At 38.1% G+C, this 20,978-nt stretch overlaps 1 protein-coding gene across 3 annotated transcripts in view; it reads left to right on the top strand.

Annotated features, from left to right (window-relative positions):
- Positions 1-17,522, top strand: part of NNT (nicotinamide nucleotide transhydrogenase) — a 44,260-nt gene extending 26,738 nt beyond the window's left edge. For all 3 annotated transcript variants that reach the window (XM_069001272.1, XM_069001273.1, XM_069001274.1), the window contains exons 18-22: positions 2,784-2,943; positions 4,287-4,368; positions 12,610-12,728; positions 13,509-13,624; positions 14,767-17,522. In XM_069001272.1, coding sequence (XP_068857373.1) covers positions 2,784-2,943; positions 4,287-4,368; positions 12,610-12,728; positions 13,509-13,624; positions 14,767-14,916 — 627 coding nt within the window. In that variant the 3' untranslated portion in view covers positions 14,917-17,522. The remainder of the gene's footprint in view (positions 1-2,783; positions 2,944-4,286; positions 4,369-12,609; positions 12,729-13,508; positions 13,625-14,766) is intronic.
- Positions 17,523-20,978: the final 3,456 nt, after the last annotated feature.

Here is a 20,978-nt window from a genome sequence, read left to right on the forward strand (position 1 = left end):
TATGCAGTGAAAGAGTGGCTTTCCTCTGTTTCTCCAATTTCAGGAAGTTTAGTTTTTGAAGTAGTATTCTAGAAATCTTGTGCTGCTTTTATATAAGCTTAGACAACTAAAGTTCATCAACCAGTAAAATGAAAATTATTTTGTATGATTTCTGCACAATAAGCAGAACAACTTGTTTCTAGCCCAGCAATTTTTTTCTGCTTTACTTCCTTTAATGGAAATCATTACTTTTTAAAGCATTTTTATAATCAAGGGATTCACTATCACTGTCTTGAAGCTGCATTTCCGGAGAAAGAAATGCTCAAGAGTTTCAGTAAATTCTGCTTTAGGTGTTGCAACCTCTCCTAATGAAGCAACAGTTTTCCCTTCTCCTTTTTTCCTTCTTTTTTTTTTGTTTGGTTTGGTTTGGTTTTGTTATTTCCCCCCCTATTATTTAGTATTATTTCTGTCAAAACTATTATATTTATTGATACTTATCTAGTGCAGGTGAGAAGGTATTTGTGGAAACATCTTAATGGTTGAAACCATATTTTTACAACATTTTCATTTACTGTGAGAGATAAAACTTAATCATCCAAAGCCAGTTCAGCTACTCTCTTAAAGCTTCAGTTGATAAAATTGGCCAGTATGTGTTTAGATAACCACTTAGTTTTTGTATCCATATGTGCTTGATTTTCCACCTGTCTCTCTGTTGTACCTGTTAGTAGGTGGAGTTAAAGACAGAAAATTTAACTTCAAAAGCAAAAGCCTGTACTGTTTGCTCATCCTGTGAATTGTGATTCTTCTAAGACACCAACACAATACATCTTCAGAACACTTGATTGTTAGCATGTCTTTGTCCCTCCTTTTTTCCCCAGAGGGGAAACTTGATGGTTGCAGTTCTGGTAGAATCATTATGGGATGGGCAAGAAACTTAAGGTTGAAGAGGAACCATTAACTGGGTGGGTGAAACAGAGCAAGAGAAGGGACAAACTGTTAGTCTTACAAATTGTATGCTGGCCACTCGTGTACTAGCTGTGTAGTTTCTGTGGGCACAGTGGAAGCACTTGCAGTTCTCAGGATTCAGGTGTTTGGTTTTCCCTGGACTGTAAGCTCCTGACCATTGTTACCTGTCTATGCACAGCACAGAGGGCTTCCTGCCAGTTGTTGGATTATCAGTGGATGATGAAGCCTGCACTTTAAATCTTTATATTTGTGGTGGTAAAGAAGGTGGAAGAGGCTACAGAAGAGTTTTCACACTGTCCCAGCTATGTTGGTTAACTGTTGATAAGGTCTTGTCTCTCCTTGGAAGGAAAGTTCTCTTGGAACCACTTGTTCTCTTGGAAGGGAAGTTCTTCTTGGCTCTTTGCAGTGGAGCCAGGCAAGGGTGCTTCAATCTCATGTTTGCTTTTGGCTGATTCTCAGATTTCTGATAATATTTTATCTTCTTTTTTTTCCCCCTTTGACTTGGTCTAACTGTTGTCTTTTGGTTTAGATATGTGTAGAAAGTGCTTTGCTTCTGGTAAGCTTGGCACATGCAACATCCGAAGAGGGTATTCCTCTGTCTAGGCTGTCTTACCTGACACATAACTGCTGTAATGTTGTGATCATGCCAAAGGCGGTGTGTTCTTAGGGCATATCAACTACTGTGTGCTGCAGACACTAAAAGATGTTGATTTCACTGTGTTTGTGTGTGTCCCTTACAGTATCTGAAATAGTGATGACTGACCAGGAAAAACAAAAGTTCTAACATCACCATTCTTAATTGCTAGATGATGAATTTCAAGGAATGGCACATCTTCTGAGGCTGTAGCAAAAAATCTGTGGAATTGCATGATTTGAAATATCAGTGGAGAGTGGACATCTGGAAGCACACTTTTATGAGGGTGATTCCTCCCACTATATGTGTGTTTCTCCAGATCCATTTCTAAATTCTGTCGTGGTTTCTCAGCTAGTGCAGAAGATATATGACACATGTGTAATTAAAGAAGCAATTTATCTGGTTCCTTTCCTGCTTTTAAAGGTTTTTTTTCCCTGCAGTTACAAGTTTTGCCTATTTCCAGTTATTGACAGATACTGCTTTGGGACCACAGACACAAGTAGATGTGCCAGAAAAAGCATTTAGCCAGTGGCTTTTCCGGGCTATGTGTCTAATGGAGCCAGGTTTTCAGGGTGTGTTCTTCTCAAATCTAGTTAAAGTTTTCCTTTGGTGGTCAGCCAGTAAGTTAATGGCCCCCTTCAGTTCTTTACAGTGTGGCTGGTTTTGTGTGGCTTTTGTGTTTTCCTGTCTTGTTGCTGTAGGAGTTTTGCTCCAGTACTACCTGTAAGAGCTTTGTGGATTCCATGCTGTCATGGAGCAGTGCTGTCCTTACACGTTGAATTGGTTAAAAACTATGGGAAATATCTTTCAAAAATTTTGTGTGTGTATATATATGAATGTAAAAAATTTTTTAGAAATTCTGGCATCAAATATGCATTCCTTTATATTCCTCTCTTTTAAGAACAAAAAGAGACCAATATTTGCTATTTGTGTTGTTTTGTTCTTTGTTTAGGGGAAATGTTGGTGCTCTCCCATCACATGTGCAATGTAGTGTGTTTGAAGCTGATGTTTGGTGACTGCTGTGTTAAAGAGTTTGTTTTAAAAGGCTTTGGGTCTTTTTAAGAAGGCAAAACCAGCATATAAAGACTATTGTCAGAAAGCCTTTAATAATTTTCAGAAAATTTTTTCAGAAGTTTTCTTTGTGGACTCTCACCTTTATTTTTGAATTTCATTTTTATATGATCAAAACCATCCTGTTTTTCAGGCTATGAACCGTTCCCTTGCAAATGTGATTCTTGGTGGCTATGGCACTGCATCAACAGCTGGTGGGAAACCCATGGAAATTACTGGAACTCACACAGAAATCAATGTGGACAATGCAGTTGAAATGATAAAAGAAGCCAATAGTATTATTATTACTCCAGGTAAGACTTTCTTGACTTATTCAGCAAGATGTATTATAAATGTATTATAAAAAAAAAGTTCCTGACCAAACAAAACCACAAAACAAATGAAAAGACTGTAGCCTGAAGATGCAGCACGGCAGCAGCATGTCAAATGTTGACTGGATCCATGTGATTTGTTTTTGTTCCCAGGTCAGTTGTCATTCCTCTGTACAGAGATATGTGCCACTTAATTTTTCTCTGTGTATGTCTCTTCAACCTTTGTCCTTCTTATTTGCATTTTAAAATCTTCAGCACAAAGACTATCTTTAAAATTAAGCTTACACCACAGCAGCTGTACAGAAAATTACTGTGAATTTCCAAGCAGTACCACAATACCAGTGGTACCAATACATCTGTCTGTTAAATTCCTGAAAGACAGGATTTTGTTTACACTTCTCATGTATGTGCTCAATTCTGCACTGGTTTATGAAAAAAAAAAGGCAAAACCCCCCCAACCAAAATATAGTTAATATAAATAATGTAATTAAAGTAAAAAAACCCAACCTGAAAACCAAAAGCTGAGTTGTCTGAAACTACTATGTTGGCTGTTCATGTTGTTCAGTAGTACATTCCCTGATAGGAAAAAGTCAGGTAAGGGACAGTTCAAAACTTCACCTTCAACTGAATGGCATGACTATCGTGTTAAACTCATTTTAGCAATGGAATGTGAAGAGTGGTAAAATACAAAGTCATCTTTCATTTTGCTTCAACTTTAATGAGACCATCAGTGAGGCAGAGTTCTAATTTGGGAAGTTACTTTGTTTCTAGTGAAGCTCCCATCTTCAAGGAGTTTGCCTCTTTCTCCTGTGGTCAAACCTCGAGGACACCATTAATAATATATGCTCTTTGTTTTTCTCCCGGGTATAGTTGCTCTGATGAATTAGCTGAGACAGAAAGACTGAAAAGATTGTTTACTGCTAAAAGCCATATCCAGCTACTGGAGTTGCATTACGCAGATTGGAATTCTGTTGAGGATAATGGTTCTGAAGTAACCTAGCAATTGCCCTTTTATCAATTTTTCAAAATACCTGTCTGCAACGTCATTTTCTGATAGCGAAAGAAACATGTCTTTTAGTAAAGGTGAAATTAGTTGCTTTAGTTTGACTGGTCAAATCACTGCACTGTAAGTGGTCAGGAGATCGAAAAAGAGATTAATTACAGTGGGCAAGCTGTGAATATATGAGAATGTAATGTGCATGTATTTATTTTATTTATTTTTAATTATAAGAGCTTCTCTTTGTGTCTTTTTGTCTCTTGTTGTCTACAACTAGTCTTTCTGCAGTAAAACAGGAAAATAAGTTAAAATTTTGAAATTCTTTCAGGTTATGGTTTGTGTGCAGCAAAAGCTCAGTACCCAATAGCTGATCTGGTGAAGATGTTGAGAGAACAAGGGAAAAATGTCAGGTAAGTGTTTTCCTTCATGATAAGTATTACAGCTGTTTTGGTTTGGTTTGGTTTTTTCATTAAAACCCCCTGCAAGACTTAGTTTTGGTTTAATATTTTTTTCAGTATTGACACAGGCACAGAATAGCAAAGTTAAAGAGATTTCTGGATTGTCTAGTTCATGCAGCCCCCTTGCTCAGATCAGAATCAACTGGAGAAGTTGCCTAAAATCTTTTCCAATTGGATTTTTAATATCTTGTCTCCAGAGGTGGAGAATGACAGCCTTTTTGGGCAGTTTCATACGATGTTTAGTCATCCTTAGGGTACAACTGATTTTTCCCATATTTCAATTTGCAACTGTTGCCTCTTCCCTGTTCCCTGGATACCCCTGAGAAGAATCTGGCTCTGTCTTTTTTATTGCCCTCCATCTGTATTTATACAGAGCAATAAGATTCCCTTAATCCTTCTCTTCTGCAGGCTGAAGAATCCCAGTTTTCAACCTCTCCTCTTGTGGCAGATAATCCAAATCATTAAGCAACTTAGACCCACACTTATGGGGTTCCCATAAAATTTTACTATGGCAAGCAAGACTATTAGAGTTCTTTAAGTATTGCTTAAAAAGATTATGGGAGTGCATGTCTCCACTCTCAAGAACTTATTCTGCTGGAGTGCTGCTCCAAAAAGCAGAGATAATTTTTAGGTTGCCAGTATTGGCCTCACGTCCTTTCCTCCTTCAGTTTTTCTGTAGACCTTATAGATTCTGAAAGTACTGGAAAGAAAACATTATGTCTTTCTTGCTGATTGTTTGAAATTTTGCTTGTTTTCTAATTATGATAACTTAATATTTTAAAATCAATCGAGGCTCAATTTTCATTTCAGACAAGGTATTTTGGCAGATGCTGGCTAGCCAGACTCATTCTCTGATTTCCATATGTTTATTTCAATTAGATGGTGACTTCCCTTTGGAATGAGTACTCTAGTAATTAGCATTTTTTTTGGGTTTGTTTTTCTTCTTCCACTACTTTTCCGACCTTATTAAAAAGTTGCTTGTAAGCTTTTGCAGTGTGTTACAGCACTGTGCTGGATAACACAACACAGAGTTCTAGGGCTCAGCAGCAATTATTTGTTACTGTTTAACCAGGATTTTGCAATTTTGCATATAAAATTGCTTTATGAATGTATTTCTTCATGCATACATGAGAAATGAGGGTGTGTGGTGGTGTGTTTGCTTCCTGGAGCAGTCTTTACACCTTGTTTCTCCATGTTTAGCAACAGCTCTGTTTGTGCCCAGATTGCATTAAAACATTTGAAGATGCCTTAGTTGTGCAACAAAACAAAACCTCTTTCATGGCTAATGCAATGACAGTCTTATATACTTCTGGCTTTCCTTTCAGTGCTTCCGTGGGGGGTTAGCTTTTTCTTGACCAACCTTGGTGAAGTAAAAAAAAATATACTGTTTTTGCCTTTTATGTTGGTTTTGCAAGGGAGAAAAGTGAATGAGTCCTTGAAATAAATGGCTTGTACTTGAAATGAGTCAAATTCAGGAAGGAATCACTGCAGTGGTTACCTAGTATTTTAATGAAATAAATCTGTATTTACAGTTTGTGGTAATTCAGGCCTTTCATCACTTTGCTGAGCTCCCATGGTGTTCATTGAGTGCAGCTGTTGTCCTCTGGTTTCAGTAGGCCTGGAGTGCCTTGGGACCCTAATACACTCGCCATCCAGATGTAGTGACACTCTCACACACACGCTGTGGAGGGCTGCCAGCATGGACACGGATTGCATCAGTTTGTAGTGCCCATCGTGTGCCAAGAAAAATTGCGACTGTCATATGGTCTGTTTTTTTGCTTCATGGCTCACCACTGATCCAGAGAAGCTGTTGTTTTAATTTGCTTTGCCTATAGCCATAACATTCTCAGTGAAGACCACAGATTATATAACATGATGCGTAACCTTTGACTGGGATTTAAATTTAGAAGTACAGGAGAGTTTTTGGAAACTTTAGACTGTTTTAGTTACTCAGTTGCATAGCTAACATCATCGCTCACTTGAGATGGTCTTGCAGCAGATCACATCTTTAATGCATTAGTAAAGTCACAGAGAAAGCTGGATATTACTGAGCCTTGAGTATAGCTTTCCCTTGTCATGGATGGATAAACAACAAAACTTTTTATAGGCTAAATCCCGTAGCCCCAAGAATCTATTGGCCTTGGAGAGGAAATGGCTGTTCTACAACTGGTGTTGTATTTCTGCAAAGTTAGAACTAAGTAAATTGTTGAAAGTTCTTGCCTTACCAAAGTTCATTAGCCACATGTTGTTTGTAGAACCCCCGGTTGTGAAATTCTGATTTTTTCTATATAATAAAATTATATTCTGTAGTAATTTTGTATATAGAAGCATAATTACAGTCTAAAACTGTATGTTCTCATATGTGCAAGGGTTGTTGATGCTCTCCATATCCACATCAAGTTAACTGTCCTAATTTTTACCACGGTATGACTTTCCTGAGATGTTCTCTTTCAATGTGTTTTGCTTTCCTGCATCGTAAGATGTTCTTGATAAGAAAAAAGCATTTTTGTATGGAAGGACTCTTAAAATTGTGCTTTGCGTAGACTTTCTAAATAATTTCATAGTTAATAAGTTGATTTTCTGGTAATTCATAGTTGAGAGACATGCACATTGCTGTTTTAACAGCCTTTCAAAATAGTTGCTAGTAAGTTAGTGTTTTGGTTTGGGGTTTTTTTTAACCTACTTTTTATAGGTAGATATCTCAAAGGACTTGGATTTCTGTGTTTTGATGCTGGAGAATGTAATTACTTTTTAACACATGAAAACAAGTTTTCTGTATTTTTGAAAATGTGGTAGTATTGATTTAGTGTTGTACCTATGGTTTTTGATTTTTTTTTTTTCATTGATTCTGCAATGATTCGGCTGAGCTCTAGCAAATGTGTTTAGGGTTGTGGTTTTTTCCTCCACTGTTTAATTTCTTGAATGTAATAGAATGTGTGCTTGGGTATCAGTTACACATTTATCTGCAAATTAATAAATAAGACTGATTACCTACAATTGTTTATGGTATCAATTTAAAGCCATCATCTGTTGTAGCTCTACATGAAAATCTAGAAGAATTTTAAAGGATGAGCTGTTAAGATGCTGTCCCAAGCAGCCTTAACACATGAGTAGCTCACACGTGCAAGATGGGAGTTACTGTCACTGGTGAGCAGCAGCATAGGAACAATGTGTGCTGGTGCAGGTTTCTGGGAAGCTGAATTATACACAGCACAAAAATACAAAGTGTGTACCGATGTGTCAGTTCTTGGTTTGTTGTAATTGACGTTAGCGTGTGGGTTCTGACTTACTAATGCTGCAGATGAAGGAACAGCTGGAGCCCAACAGGTCTGTTTAGCTCCATTGGTTTATTGAGGTAGTTAGAACTAGCAAACCATGCAGTGCCTGATGGCTTCTGCGAGGATGCAGCTGTAGCTCTGTGCTCCTGGGGGAGTATTGCAGGTGTGCTACTGGTTCCATATGGGTCAGCTCACCTCTGGATGACCTTACTAGGTCAGCATATGATGCTTTGTGGAAGCAGGCTTTTGCTTTTTGCTTGTATTTGGGCTCTTGGGAAGGCTATTGGACTGAGCTGAGATTCATCTGGATCTTGCCCCTGCTGTCATAAATGATAGTGGCTAGAAATAGGGAACCAGTGTCAGCCCTCATTTAAGTGTGTGTAATTTAGCTATCTAACTCAATTTAAATTTAACTGACTTGACTGCTGGAAGTGCCACCGAGCTTGGTCCATGGGACTGGTTTTGGGGGCGTATGTTGCTTTAGGCACGAGAGCAGGTCTAAACTAGCTGGGCTAGCTCTGTGTGTTGATGCTTGTAACCTACAGAGTCATCCATATGTGTGATGAACATTATACCGTGATACTCTGAAGTCATGCTGCACTGCAACTGTTACATGGCAGAATTCAAGCTGTGGAATATCTGAGTGATGCTCTTCTTTGTTCATCTAGTTTGTTGGTGTTTTTTTTCACTTCCTGTTACCTAGAATAATGGATTGTTGTTTGCACTGAAAACAGAGCTGCAGAGAGGTGTCTAAATAAAGTGAATGAGATGGGAGGAACTTCAAGTGAGGCAAAACCCTTGGGCAAATACAGCATTTAAAGTGTTGAGTAAGCTAAATTAGGCACCAGCCAGATGTTACTTTGCTCTGCCCAGCTTTGTTACAATGACAGGAACCCTATCTTCACATGGATGAAGTGATCCTGAAACACTTCTGGGTTAGGTGCTGCTCTCCTGAGCCAGCTCTTTCAGTATTGATTACAAGAATGTTATCCAGCCAGCTGTCATAAAGATAGATACTGACTTTATGAGCTGTATGAGAAATAATTTCCATTCTGAGATTTTTTAGTCATTTTTCGTGCTATAGTTGTCTTTTTGATATTACTAACTTCATACTACTTCCGCCACCTTCAGTCCTTTCCATCCCACTCAACTCCAGATGAAGTGTTTTCTGTGCTGAAAGTGCTAGATATGTGTATGTCAGGAGTTTTAGATATTTAGCCTACATTTAAAATAAAATGCTGCACTTTTTGTATTACTCGAAAAAGTTTGAAACATAAACTCGTGTGCTGTGTTGTCTTTATAAAACTAAAAGGATCTAGTAGAGGCTGGTTAAGAAAGTTGGATATCCTTGCTTCATGCTGTTTATCTATGAAGTGTGAGTAGTGAGGTGATGTGCACTTCACACTTGATCCGCCAACACAATGCAATCTTGTGCTCGCAGCATGAGCTCTGGCGTGCCTCAGGTCAGGGAGAGTCCAGCTGCGTTACTTCTGTGCGTCGCTGAAGCGACCTCGGCATCAGGAAAAGGGCTGCTGGCTGGGCTAGCTGGCTGGCTTCTTTGCAGAGGGAACAAGGCAGGAGCTGATGGTATCGGCTCACGTTAGCTTGGAGACAAAGGAAGAGAGAGGCTGTTCTGGTCTGACTCCTAACAGGTTCATTGTTAGAAGTTTCGCAACCTGTACAAGCTCGGAAGGGATGGAATGCGATGGGAAGCTCCCGCCCGAGGCTTGCCCTCAGTTTTATAGAGAGTTTGAAAACCACGGCAAAAGGGGAAAACCACCAAAGAGTTACAAGCCAGGGGGAGGATACAATGTTACAAGAACCACTTGGGGGGTAAACCAAGAGGCGGGAGTTGTAACAGAGAACCAATGAACAACCAAGTAACCGAGAATTTTCCCGAACCGGGGGAAGTGGCTTGGACCCGGGCACCGCCCAGGGGGTGCAGCTTAGGCTTCTGAGCCGCCCCATGACCCACCCTCTGAGTCTGCCTCTTTGGGAAACTCGATCCAGGGGATGGGCTGGGATTGACTGGCATCACGCTGCCCCAGCCCCGCAGTGGGCTGGGTCACAGCAACACTTCCGTATTTGACAATTGTTGGCGGTAAGCAAGCACCACCTTAGGCTGTCAGGGTCAAAAGAAAAAATTTCTGTTGAATTCTGTATTTCAGTGAAATACCAGAATAATGTTTCAAGTCATACACAACCTGATTGTTGCTATGTGTTGTGGTTTAAGATTTCTTCTTGATTTATAAACAAACCAACCAACCGGAGTTCCTGCATAACTGATGGCAAAAGAATATCAAAGAAACTTGGCAATTTTTCACTTGAAAGCATTTTTACCGTAAAACATGTTTCCCTTTAAAATAATTTCTGTGTTAAATTTTTGCATATGAATGAGATTCATGTTACGAACATCTGAGAGAGCATATGTAACAAAATGTTCCTGCTGAAATGCACATAGCTTTGAAGAACTGCTGCTGTTGTGAGTTGGAAGGAAAATTGGTGCTTTTATTAGACAAGTTATGAGCCATTAAGGATTTTAGGTATCTATTTTCCATGTTTATCTGAATTCTGCTTTCTATTGGACAGGCTGATTTCACTCCAGAAGTGTGTAAATGTTACCTTGTGACATTAATTAGAGCCTTAGAGAAGCTATGTTTTTTAATTATTCTTTTTGACATTCTTGCACATCCAATTTCAAGTAGTACTGGCAAGCTACTGTCATATTTGGTTAACAGTCTCATACAAGCAGACTCTTGGGAGTCACTTCAGTATTTGTCCAAAAAAGCTTTTGTATGAGCAGCTTTCTCAAACTTTGTGAATATGCAGTATGTGGTTTCAAGCAGAGTCTGTCAGAAGTCTCTAACTACTGATGGTTCATGCCATAACTCTTCCTGCATGAAGATAATTTGTTCCTTTCTTTTCTTCTTTCCTTGCCTCTTGCCAGGAGTGGTGAAGTCAAAGGTGAAATTCATTCTCTTGGCAGCTTTAATTTTGGCTTTCCAGCCCTTGAAATAAGATTGTATGTGTATATAGTACTTAATAGAAACCTCACGAGTATTTTGTTTTGTGTACTGCCAAAGCAGCTTTGGTCACAAAGGCACTCAAATAATTTTATTAGACACAAAAGAGAATTTTGTTGGAAAATCTGTTTTCACTGCCAGAGGAGTGATGAGTTTTCTCAAGGGTACTTCAGAATAAGAGCTCTCCTACTGTACTGTTAGTGATTGAATTTGGTATACTTAAGGTCTATCTGCAGTACTACACATGGCTTGTGCTACTGAGTGAGTGGTGTGAAACATAAGCTGTTAGTAATTTATGCTGTATATTTGCTCTCCTTCTGATTCTAGGTATTATCCTTTGCAGCAGGGTCCCAAATGTTTACTAGTTGAATACAATCTGTTCCCTTTCTTCTTTAAAAGCATTCCTTTTAAAACTAGCTTTTATCCTACTGTTCAACATAGAGCTTAAAGTTGTAGTATATCTAGTATTATGTGGATTAATCATATGTCCTTAATTTTGTTGCTGGAGTTCCAATTGTCTCAGTTTTGTATTGTATTAATGTTGCCTTGATGATGGAGTGCTCAGTTGCCCATTTAAGGATGTATTTGTACAGTCTTCAATTACCAAGTGATCTATGTTGATTGGACTGTGACTTGTGGTCCATCAGTGATGTGTTATCCATTCCCATCGCGGTGGAGTTGAAAATAGAAGTATGTGTCATGGCAAGTTGGTTTATTAGTCTTTCTCTCATTTCTGAAGAAGTCTGAATAACTTTCATTTAATTCCTGATTTACTTGGATTTCTGCTCAGAAATTTCTGTTCCAAAATCCAAGAATTCAAAAATCCACTTTTTTTCTTGGCTATTTTTCTTCTCTTCCAAAGTATACGTAGGCTTCTGAATTAAACATTTATCTTCAGCCCCATACAATCTTCATCTGAGGCACTTCTGGCATGAGTGAGTCAGCATTCCATCTGGTGATAGCTCCAGAAATGGAAAGACAGAAAGTGCACAGGACAGTAGACATGGATATGCCTTGCTTGTAAGGGCCAGTAGATGATCAGAAGAGTACCAACATGAAACAGATCTGCTTCTAACCAAATATGTCTTTGGTGGTTGCTGCTAAACCAGTTTACATCTCCATTCTGGCCTTTTCAGGTTTTTACTCTTAGAGAACTGCATGCATGCCTGAGCACCCCAGGTGCCACCCTGTTGGTCTGTCTGAAGTTTTAGTAACTCATGAGCAGTGTATTTTCTCTAAGTTGTTTTTGAGCTGTTCTGAAAACATTTTTTAAAATGTTTATGCTTAAACTGTTACAGTTTCTTAGGTCTCAGCCTTTTCACTCCCCCTCCTTTTTTTGTCCTCTTTTCATTTCTTCCTAAGGTCAATCAGAAGAAGAAAGTGGCGTGTTAACCTGATTCGGCAAGGCATTGTCTTGTGCTTGAAATAGAGTCCCTGTTAGTTTTTCTGTTGGATTGAAGTGTTTCTTCATACAAGTGTTTCTTGCACATACTCTAGAGATACCTGAATTAATAAAGTCATTTGCCAAGGGCATTTCTGCGTCTAGGAGAGGTTTTGCTTCAGAAAGGTGGCATGGTCTCTTGCCTTTTTCATGGTGATTTTATTTAGTCTTTGGTGTTTTCAGTGATGTAAGGGGACCTGAAAAACATATCAATATGAATGGTAGTTTTGCAGTTAAAAGGTTCATTTGTAAAAGCCCAAAAGAATCTGTCACAAGACTTGAAATATGGTACTGCTTGGAAGCTGAACTGTTAAAGTTTAACAGTTCCATTTTATTAATTGCCATTTGTGCTTATACTTAAGAACTTCTCAGCCTTTTAAGTCACAGGTGACAATTTTAATGTATTAAACAAAGTGGTCCAAATTTATTAATGGGATTTGTTTCCTTTTAGGTTTGGTATTCACCCTGTGGCTGGCCGTATGCCTGGTCAGCTGAATGTACTGCTAGCAGAGGCTGGCGTTCCCTATGATATTGTACTGGAAATGGATGAAATCAATGAAGACTTCCCAGGTTAGCATGTGAGACATAAGTTTCCAGTAGATTGGATGATTTATTTGATTTTGTTTTTGCACTGCACAGGGATTTTTAACAATAGAAAGTCAAGAAGTCAAGCCATTCAGTTTCTTTTTGTAGAGGACTAGAAGTCTTTTTAGGTGGGGGGGAAGTGGGGAGGAGCTTTTTTTTTTAATTGCTTGTAGCTGTGAAGTAAATGGCAAATGCTGTATCTTTATTATCTCTGTTACTGCCCTGTCCCCACAGAGGAAAACTATTGTAACTTCTTTAGGTCAGGTATTGTGGATAACTTGACCCTGTCATGTCTTGCAAACCTGTATAGCACTGTACTGGCAACTTCTTGCTTTCTTACATCTTTATTTAAAAGGCAGAAGGTTGCCAGTAAAAGGTTTTTCAGAAGAATATTCAAAAGAAAAGTGAGGCACAAAAAAATTTGAAAGTGATGATAGTATGCATGTATTCAACTATATTTAAAAATCAAAAGGATTTAAATTTTTTCTGTCAGGGTGATCTGATGAGTCCCTTGGAATTGGGTTGTGGATGATTGCAGCTTGTTGGAGGTAGCTGGCAGCACATTTGAATGCTCACATATAATTTGCCCAAGAAGTTTGTAAAATACTTGTGTGCATACTGTCTCCATAAATGTTTGTAGAGTACTTAACCATTAGGGGTTCTTCTGCCTAGAAATATCAGATTTAACACAAAAATGTGCATCAGCCTCAGTGGTCAGATTTCAGATAATTTTTCATCAGTGTCATTTTCTTTGTCTTGCTGCAGAAACTGACTTGGTCCTTGTAATTGGTGCAAATGATACAGTTAATTCAGCAGCTCAGGAAGATCCAAACTCTATCATAGCTGGAATGCCGGTTCTTGAGGTCTGGAAGTCCAAACAGGTGAGATTAACAGAGTTGAGTTATCACCTACTTTTAGCAAGCTTTTAAAAACATGGTTTATAGGATAAGCTAACAAGATTCTTCCATTATTCTGGTTTCCACAAGAAGCTTTTCTCCAAGTTGTCCAACAAAACAGTCAGTGCTTTGCAAGTGTGATGCACTGTTTGTGATTCTATAATCATCATCAGTGGCTTTAGTGAGACTAATTATGACTGCAATAGAAAAGATCAAATAGAGTGCTTCTACTAGGATGTGATTAGAATAAATGCTTACATCTGCAGCCCTGAAACATTTCTGTACAAAAACCTGTTCTGTTGAGTTTATAGCTGACGACTTTAATACTGAGGTGGAAATACAAGAACTAATAATATGAGTAAATAAAATAAAAATATTAATTAAAGAACAACAAACACCCCTCAAAACCCCAAAACAATGCATGGCTGAGTCGAATAGAGAGCTTAGACTGTCCAGGTTGAACCAACAGTTCAGTTACCTTAACAGTTTTGCACTGGTCTAAAGTACATGTACTTGTGTTTCCTTGATATGAAATCTTTGATACCTTGTTCTGAATGCAGTGGTGGCCTCAGTTGTTCTGTGGGTTATCCATTCAAGTACTCAGTCATGGGCACATCTGTTTATCAGTAGTGTGTGTAGCTATATATTGCAATTTAAGAAATAAACATGAACATAATTAAGGTAAACCTTCTCAGTTTCTCTGCTGAAGGTGCCACAGTTAACTAATTTGACATTTAATAGCTAAAACTGTCTGAAACTTGTTTTGAAGTCCCACAGGCACTTCAAAGTTAGTCTCAAAACCCTTCGATGTTATGGTTATCAGTGCACATCTTGCTTTGACTTTATTACATGGAATAAAGTAAATGCATGTGTAATGTCCACAATCTCTTAATCTGAAATGTAACACTGTATTTAACAACAAAATATTTCTGAAATTGGTGTGGATATCAATTTATCTGCTATATTAAAGTTTGAAATACAGTTTCATAGCAGTGAGCACTCTGTTTTGGTCAGAGATGTCTCTTCCTCTTCCTTCATTTTTGGAGGTTGGTTTTGTGTTATCTTTGTTTGAGGAAGGATGGTAGCTGTGTGTTCTGCTGTTTCAAACATGAACTCTTTGTGTGCAGGTCATTGTAATGAAGAGATCTTTGGGAGTTGGTTATGCAGCGGTGGACAATCCCATCTTCTACAAGCCCAATACTGCCATGCTGTTGGGAGATGCTAAGAAGACTTGTGATGCCCTGCAGGCCAAAGTCAGGGAATCATACCAAAGCTAAATATTGATTTATATTCTGCTCATACTTCCGACTACAGTTTTGTCACAGACGTCACAGAAAATGAGAGGTGGAATGATCTCTCACTGTCGTAAGGCAGCTGGCTTTTGGAGAAGACTGCATTGACTCCTAGGAGATGTAGTTCAGTCAGGGGATATAGACTATTATAAAAAGATGGGCAGATTAGCCCTTCAAACTAAATCTCCAATGAGACAATGCATAAAAGAATGAAAATGTTCTTTATAAGGCCAACATTGTACTGTTACTAGAGGAAATTAATAACTCATAGCCATCTTTAAGTAGTTACTGACTTCCTCCTCCTTACTGTCTGTATTCTGTCATGGAAATTCACTAAAATATACTGTGCCAAAACTGTATTCAGTCTTATCATCAAAGCTGGTTTTTGGCTGGTATGGACAATGCAACTATTGATTTCATCAAAACTTAAATTTCAAACAGATGCAAGCAGAAGCAAATCCTTGCATGTCCCTTCAAACTCAGGACATTCTCCAAAATAGATGCTTACATGATTTGAGATCTAAGCATAATGTTCTTTTTCTTTTGGGGATTGTATGGATGCTGTGAATCAGGAACATTTTAGGAAAGTTACTTTTCTTTAAAATACGGTTCCACTTTTTTATGGTGCACACTTATGTTAAATGAAACACAGAATATCAGGCACTTGCCAAGTAATCTTCAAGTCTGACAAGGAAATGTACATTTATTTGCATTGCTTAACTATTTTAAGCAGCTGCTAAATTCTCCATCTTTTTCAGTCTCTACCTTTTTAAGTGTCTGAAAAAAAACATGGTCCAGTTCTGCAGAGGCAGAAATCTGATCTGTTCACAGAATTTGGACCACAGTGTTTCAGTTTGTTCACTTAGACTTTTAATTGTGCTTACTACTTTAAAACTTAGTGATGCTTTCGTAACTAATATTCTTGTGATGCTGAAAAAAACACTTTTGAACTCCTTCTCTATTCTGCTCTTGTGAGATCCCACCTGGATTGTTGTCTTCAGCTCTAGGGCTCCCAACACAAGAAAGATGTTGACATGTTGGAACAAGTCCAGAGAAGGCTGCTAAGCTGACTACAGGGCCTGAGCACCTCTCCTGTGAACACAGGCTGAGAGAGCTGGGATTGCTCAGCTGGGAGAAGAGAAGGCATTGCTGACACCTTATAGCACCCTCCAGTACCTAAAAGGGGCCCACAAGAGAGCTGGAGAGGGACTTTTCACATGGGCATGTAGCGAAAGGACAAGGGAAAATGGCTTCAAACTGAAGGAGGGCAGGTTTACATTAGATGTTAAGAAATTCTTTGCTGTGAGGGTGGTGAGGCACTGGGACAGGTTGCCCAGAGACACTGTGGATGCTCCATCCCTGGAAATGCTCATGATTAGGCTGTATGGGGCTCTGAGTAACCTTGTCTTGTGAAAGGTTCCCTGCCCATGGGGTTCCAATTGGAACTGGATGATCTTTGAAGTCCCTTACAACCCAAACCATTCTGTGCTTCTATGTTTAAGATGCTGGAGTTCATTAGAATTTTTCTAAATAAATAAGCTATTGTTTGGACAGCACAGAAACATACTAAACATAAAATCCAGTGTTTTGATTATTTGACTTCTTACTAATTTAATTAAAAGCACAATTTAATTTCCATAAGTCCAGCAAAGTTAAATTATGACATAGGTTGCTGTTTTGTTTTTATTATATTAAGTATACTTGAGTGAAATTCAAATATTTGCCGAATAACATGAATTTGTCATATTTCCATAATGATGTAACAACTGTCCATAGTGACAAAGGCTAAATAGATATAAGTGTCCTTGTGTTAGAAGCCATTCATACCTGGAGAAGACAAAGTATTATGAAGTAAGCCTTGAAATTAATCCATCTTGGTCGATAGAACAAACTATTTTTTTAATTACACCATACATAGAGACCTCATATAAAATACAGTACTTCTTCTTGGCTACCTCTGTTTTTATGTGAAGATCACTTAAAGCACAGATTTTGAATAGGTAGTACATTAAAAATGTAACGATATACAGCAGATCTATCATTTTTGCAGATCTCTTTTCTATGATTTAACAAAAAAATTATCATGCAAGCATTAATAAGTTATATTCTGCAGGAAAAGGCTTATAACTGAATTTTAATTTAGAACATTGTGACAACCATATTTGAATGTAGCATGTATGGCCTCTTGATTTCATTGTGTTCAACCTTTCCTTCAGGTCTGCAAAAAATAGGAGGGAAATGGGAAAAGAGGGAAGACAAAGAAATAATTCTCCATCTCTCTCCCTCCCAGTTAAGCAAAAAAATGGGGGATTTGAAGGCATCTAATATCCTAATGCATTAATTTTTGTCTTGTCAAACTGGCTGCAGTATGCATCATGTCTCTGCTTATAGGTAGCTAATAAAGGATCTAGCTTTTCTTTAAAAAATAGCAAACAAGGGAGGGGGAACACTTTTTCATTTGTACTCAGAAAAAACCCCAAACTGTTACTTTGGATCAATAGTACCAGGGTTCTCTTTAACATGTGCTTTACCATGGAACACTAGATAATTGTTGAAGTGCTAATAAAAAGTCAGTTATTTTTCTCTGTTGATCACTGTCTTTGTTCTCTCCTGTTGTGTTTCCTGAGTATTTAACTAGTCCAAGATTACTTTTGAAAGTTAGACTCAAAGTGCCACCAAAGGATGTTGAGATTGAAGGCTGTAGTGAATGGAAATCATAGCAAAATATTCTTTTTTTTTTTTGTTGGTTCTTTACATTTCTTCCTTTTAGGTATGACTGTCACCTGACTGTAGGAACTTCACTTAGTTTTTCTAGTAAATGAAGAGGGTTAGACAACTGAGAGTGATTGAACAAGACATGTGTTGCTTTTTTGAGATTAAAGAAGAAAGAAAGCTGTAATAACTGACTGGTCTGAGTAGTTTTATTTTCCAGTGGCTGCGGTGTGAGATGAATCCTTTCCCTTTGAGCCAGGTGCCATAAAAGCTTGCTTCAGTTGTTACTTGGTTCTACAAGACTGTTGAGTTAATTGCTGTGATGGTTACAGTTTCTACCTTCAAAGTGATTGATAAGTGAATAATTTTAGCCATCTGACAGTCTGTTCAGTAATATCACAAGTCTGACATCCAGCTTTCATGTTTTCCCTCAAGCTTCAGTGAAACCCAGACTGGAGGTCTCTTCCAGAGGCTGCAGCCTGGCATTGACTCAGGGAGTAGCCTGTCTTCCCTCTTGGAGGATCCCACCTGGGGATCAAATACACAGAGCCTAAGGGTTTGTAGTGTGACAGAGGGTAAAGATCTAGTCTATATCCTGTGGCTCTGCATACTGCTTTGAAGATTTTCCTATCTCTTCCCTATTTCCAGCTTCTTATTATCACCAAAGAGGTATTTGCTCTAGTCTGCCTCAAGCAGGCTATGACAATCTGATCAGATCATGGCAAAGCAGTGCAGCAAGAACATGAGCATGGAGGACACTCATCTCTATTCAGCTGTGGAACTTTCATGGTGTGCAGTGTGTGTCCATGACTTGCTGAGTCAACTTTAATCTTTGCTGTGGTTTTCTTTTTTTCTTTTTTTCTTTTTTTCTTTTTTCTTTTTTTTCCTTTTTATTTTTTTCTTTTTAATACAAATTGTTGTATTACTAAAGTTACAGAGAAATTTAGTTTGGAAAGATCCACTAGACATAATTTGGCTCAGTTCCCTACTGAAAACAGGTCCAATTTTATTAGATTGGTACAGGCTTTCATTTGAACATCCTGGGGGAGATGTCAGCCTCAGTGTCATTACAGTGTTTGATTCTTCCAGTGGGGAATAAATTATTTAAAAAAAAATTTAATTAGAATTTCCTTTTTGACTATAATTAGAACTTTCTTTACTGGAATTGCCTGCAACCTTGGGAGACCAGTTTGCCCAGTTGTCCCAGTCTCCAGCAGCATTTCATACCCTTTTGCAGGCTGATGTGCTCCCCCATCTCTGGAATGCATTAATTGTGCAAGCATCCAGTTTATTCTGCAATACCCACCTGCTGTTCTTATCTTAGACAAACCACACTGAACATCAGAGCCGGCTGAAAGGAAGGGGATGGAGGGGATGTGTGGGGGATGGATGGACTGAAACCAGAACTAAAGCCCAACTATCTTTCATCACTGTTCCACTCTTCTTGAGCCAGCGACTTATTTAGATCAGAAAATAAATGTAACTTTATAAAAATGGTATTTCTAAGAAACACATTTCTTACTTACTGGACTGAGAAGTACAAAATTTTTTGTGCTGTTAAAATGGCTTTGAAATTTCTTGCAAGTAGGGGAAAATTACTGTTTACAAAATGACAAGGTTTCTATTGTGTGATCTATCAATCTGCCTCTTAGATTCTTTCTTTAGTCTATGATGTGGTTTCTAAAATTCCAGTCTAATGAGTCATATCTATCCCACTATATTGGTTTCATGCAGCAATCATGTAATTCTGGTCCATTCAAATAGAGAAACTGGGGACTGAACCTGCTTCTGTATTTTAGTTTGAATTTAAAAAATGGCATTTGGAGTTTTATTCACTTGCTAGGTTTTGGGTTCTGTTGCAGAGCACTCTTGGAGAACACAAATTGGATGTTTTTGAAACTAAGATAGAAGATATTTTAGCACCATGAAGGAACATTCAGTCTGTAGGACCAGATTAAAGGTCACCCATAGTAAACACCCTTAAACAAATATCCTCGGCATAGAAGACCTTGTTTGTTAGGTTTGTTTCTAGAGGGCCAAAATAGCTGCTGAGGTAGTCTCCCAGATCTACAGTGCATGAGACAGAATGAGGGGATATATTTCAGTTTCTTCCATTCTAAGGCTCAGTTATTTGTAGTAAGTAAACATTTTAAATTCAAAGAAACACACCAAATTGAGAATGATTTGCACCACCAACACATGTGTAAACTTTCAGATTCTGCAGGAAAACTTACAGGAGGGAATTTGAATACTGGGTGATCTGTGCCCTCTGTTCTGTACCTAAGCAGCACAGTTCAAATACTCATTTCGTAAGACTTGCAGTGAGTATTGTTCCATCAATATGATTAGTGTGGGGTGGTTTACAAATTAAGTAAATTACAAAAGATAATAGCTTGCATAATGCAACTGCTCTGCAGCTGCCCAGAGGATATATTGAATTGCTGTTTTAGGCTATTGGGATATGTGGTTCTTCCTGAGAGGAAGATATGTACTTAGACATTTTCATAAATGGACTTAGTAATATTTGAAGCTCCAAGTTCTCAAAAGGTGATGGTTGGAGCAGCAGAAACAATCCTAAAATACTAATTTATGGTGTTACTTGAGAAATTAGGGGACTAATTCATAGCCCTTATTCCAGGGTGATCATCCTAAGGATTTCTAAGGAAAGAGCATTTTCTCCAGTTGCAAAGATAGCAAGGAATGTTAGCTAATGAGAAAACAACAACCAGGAAAAATTGTTAGAGGAAACAACTATTCTGCTTTCTCTAATTTCACTTTTGCCTGGAGATGGATTTTCCCTGAGAATGAGTGGGATTATATTCTTCAAATGAACATATGCAGAGGGAGTTTTTTGTTCTTCCTTTAATGACAGTTCATTGGTTTTGTTTTTCTCCATACACTCTGGGACTGGTTGTAGACCTCTACATCACTCTGAAATCTAGCAATTCAGAATCCAATTTTCTGCACACCATATATAAATCACATGCTAATACCCACTTTTACTCACTTGTTAGAGAAATGGTTGTGTGAATTGTACATTGCTAATTTTTAAATTCACACCTCTTGACACTTTTTTGAACTCTGCAGCCTATACTTCTGCAAAGCAGTTTTAATTGGAAAAGGATATGGGAAATTGTTATTAAACCTTATTTACCAACTACAACTGCTTTTAGAATATTATATGAACAAGGTACAAAATATGTCTGTTACTTGTTTTGATATTAGGGTTAAAATGGGCCAGACGTGGGGGAGAAAGGAATTGTATGTCAGTGAATTAAAGGAATCATGCTATAAAGATCAGACCTTTACCTTGCAGGTAAGTATGGCTTTGAAAA

This window comes from Aphelocoma coerulescens (genome assembly GCF_041296385.1).
Source record: "Aphelocoma coerulescens isolate FSJ_1873_10779 chromosome Z unlocalized genomic scaffold, UR_Acoe_1.0 ChrZ, whole genome shotgun sequence".
Classification (NCBI taxonomy): Eukaryota; Metazoa; Chordata; class Aves; order Passeriformes; family Corvidae; genus Aphelocoma; species Aphelocoma coerulescens.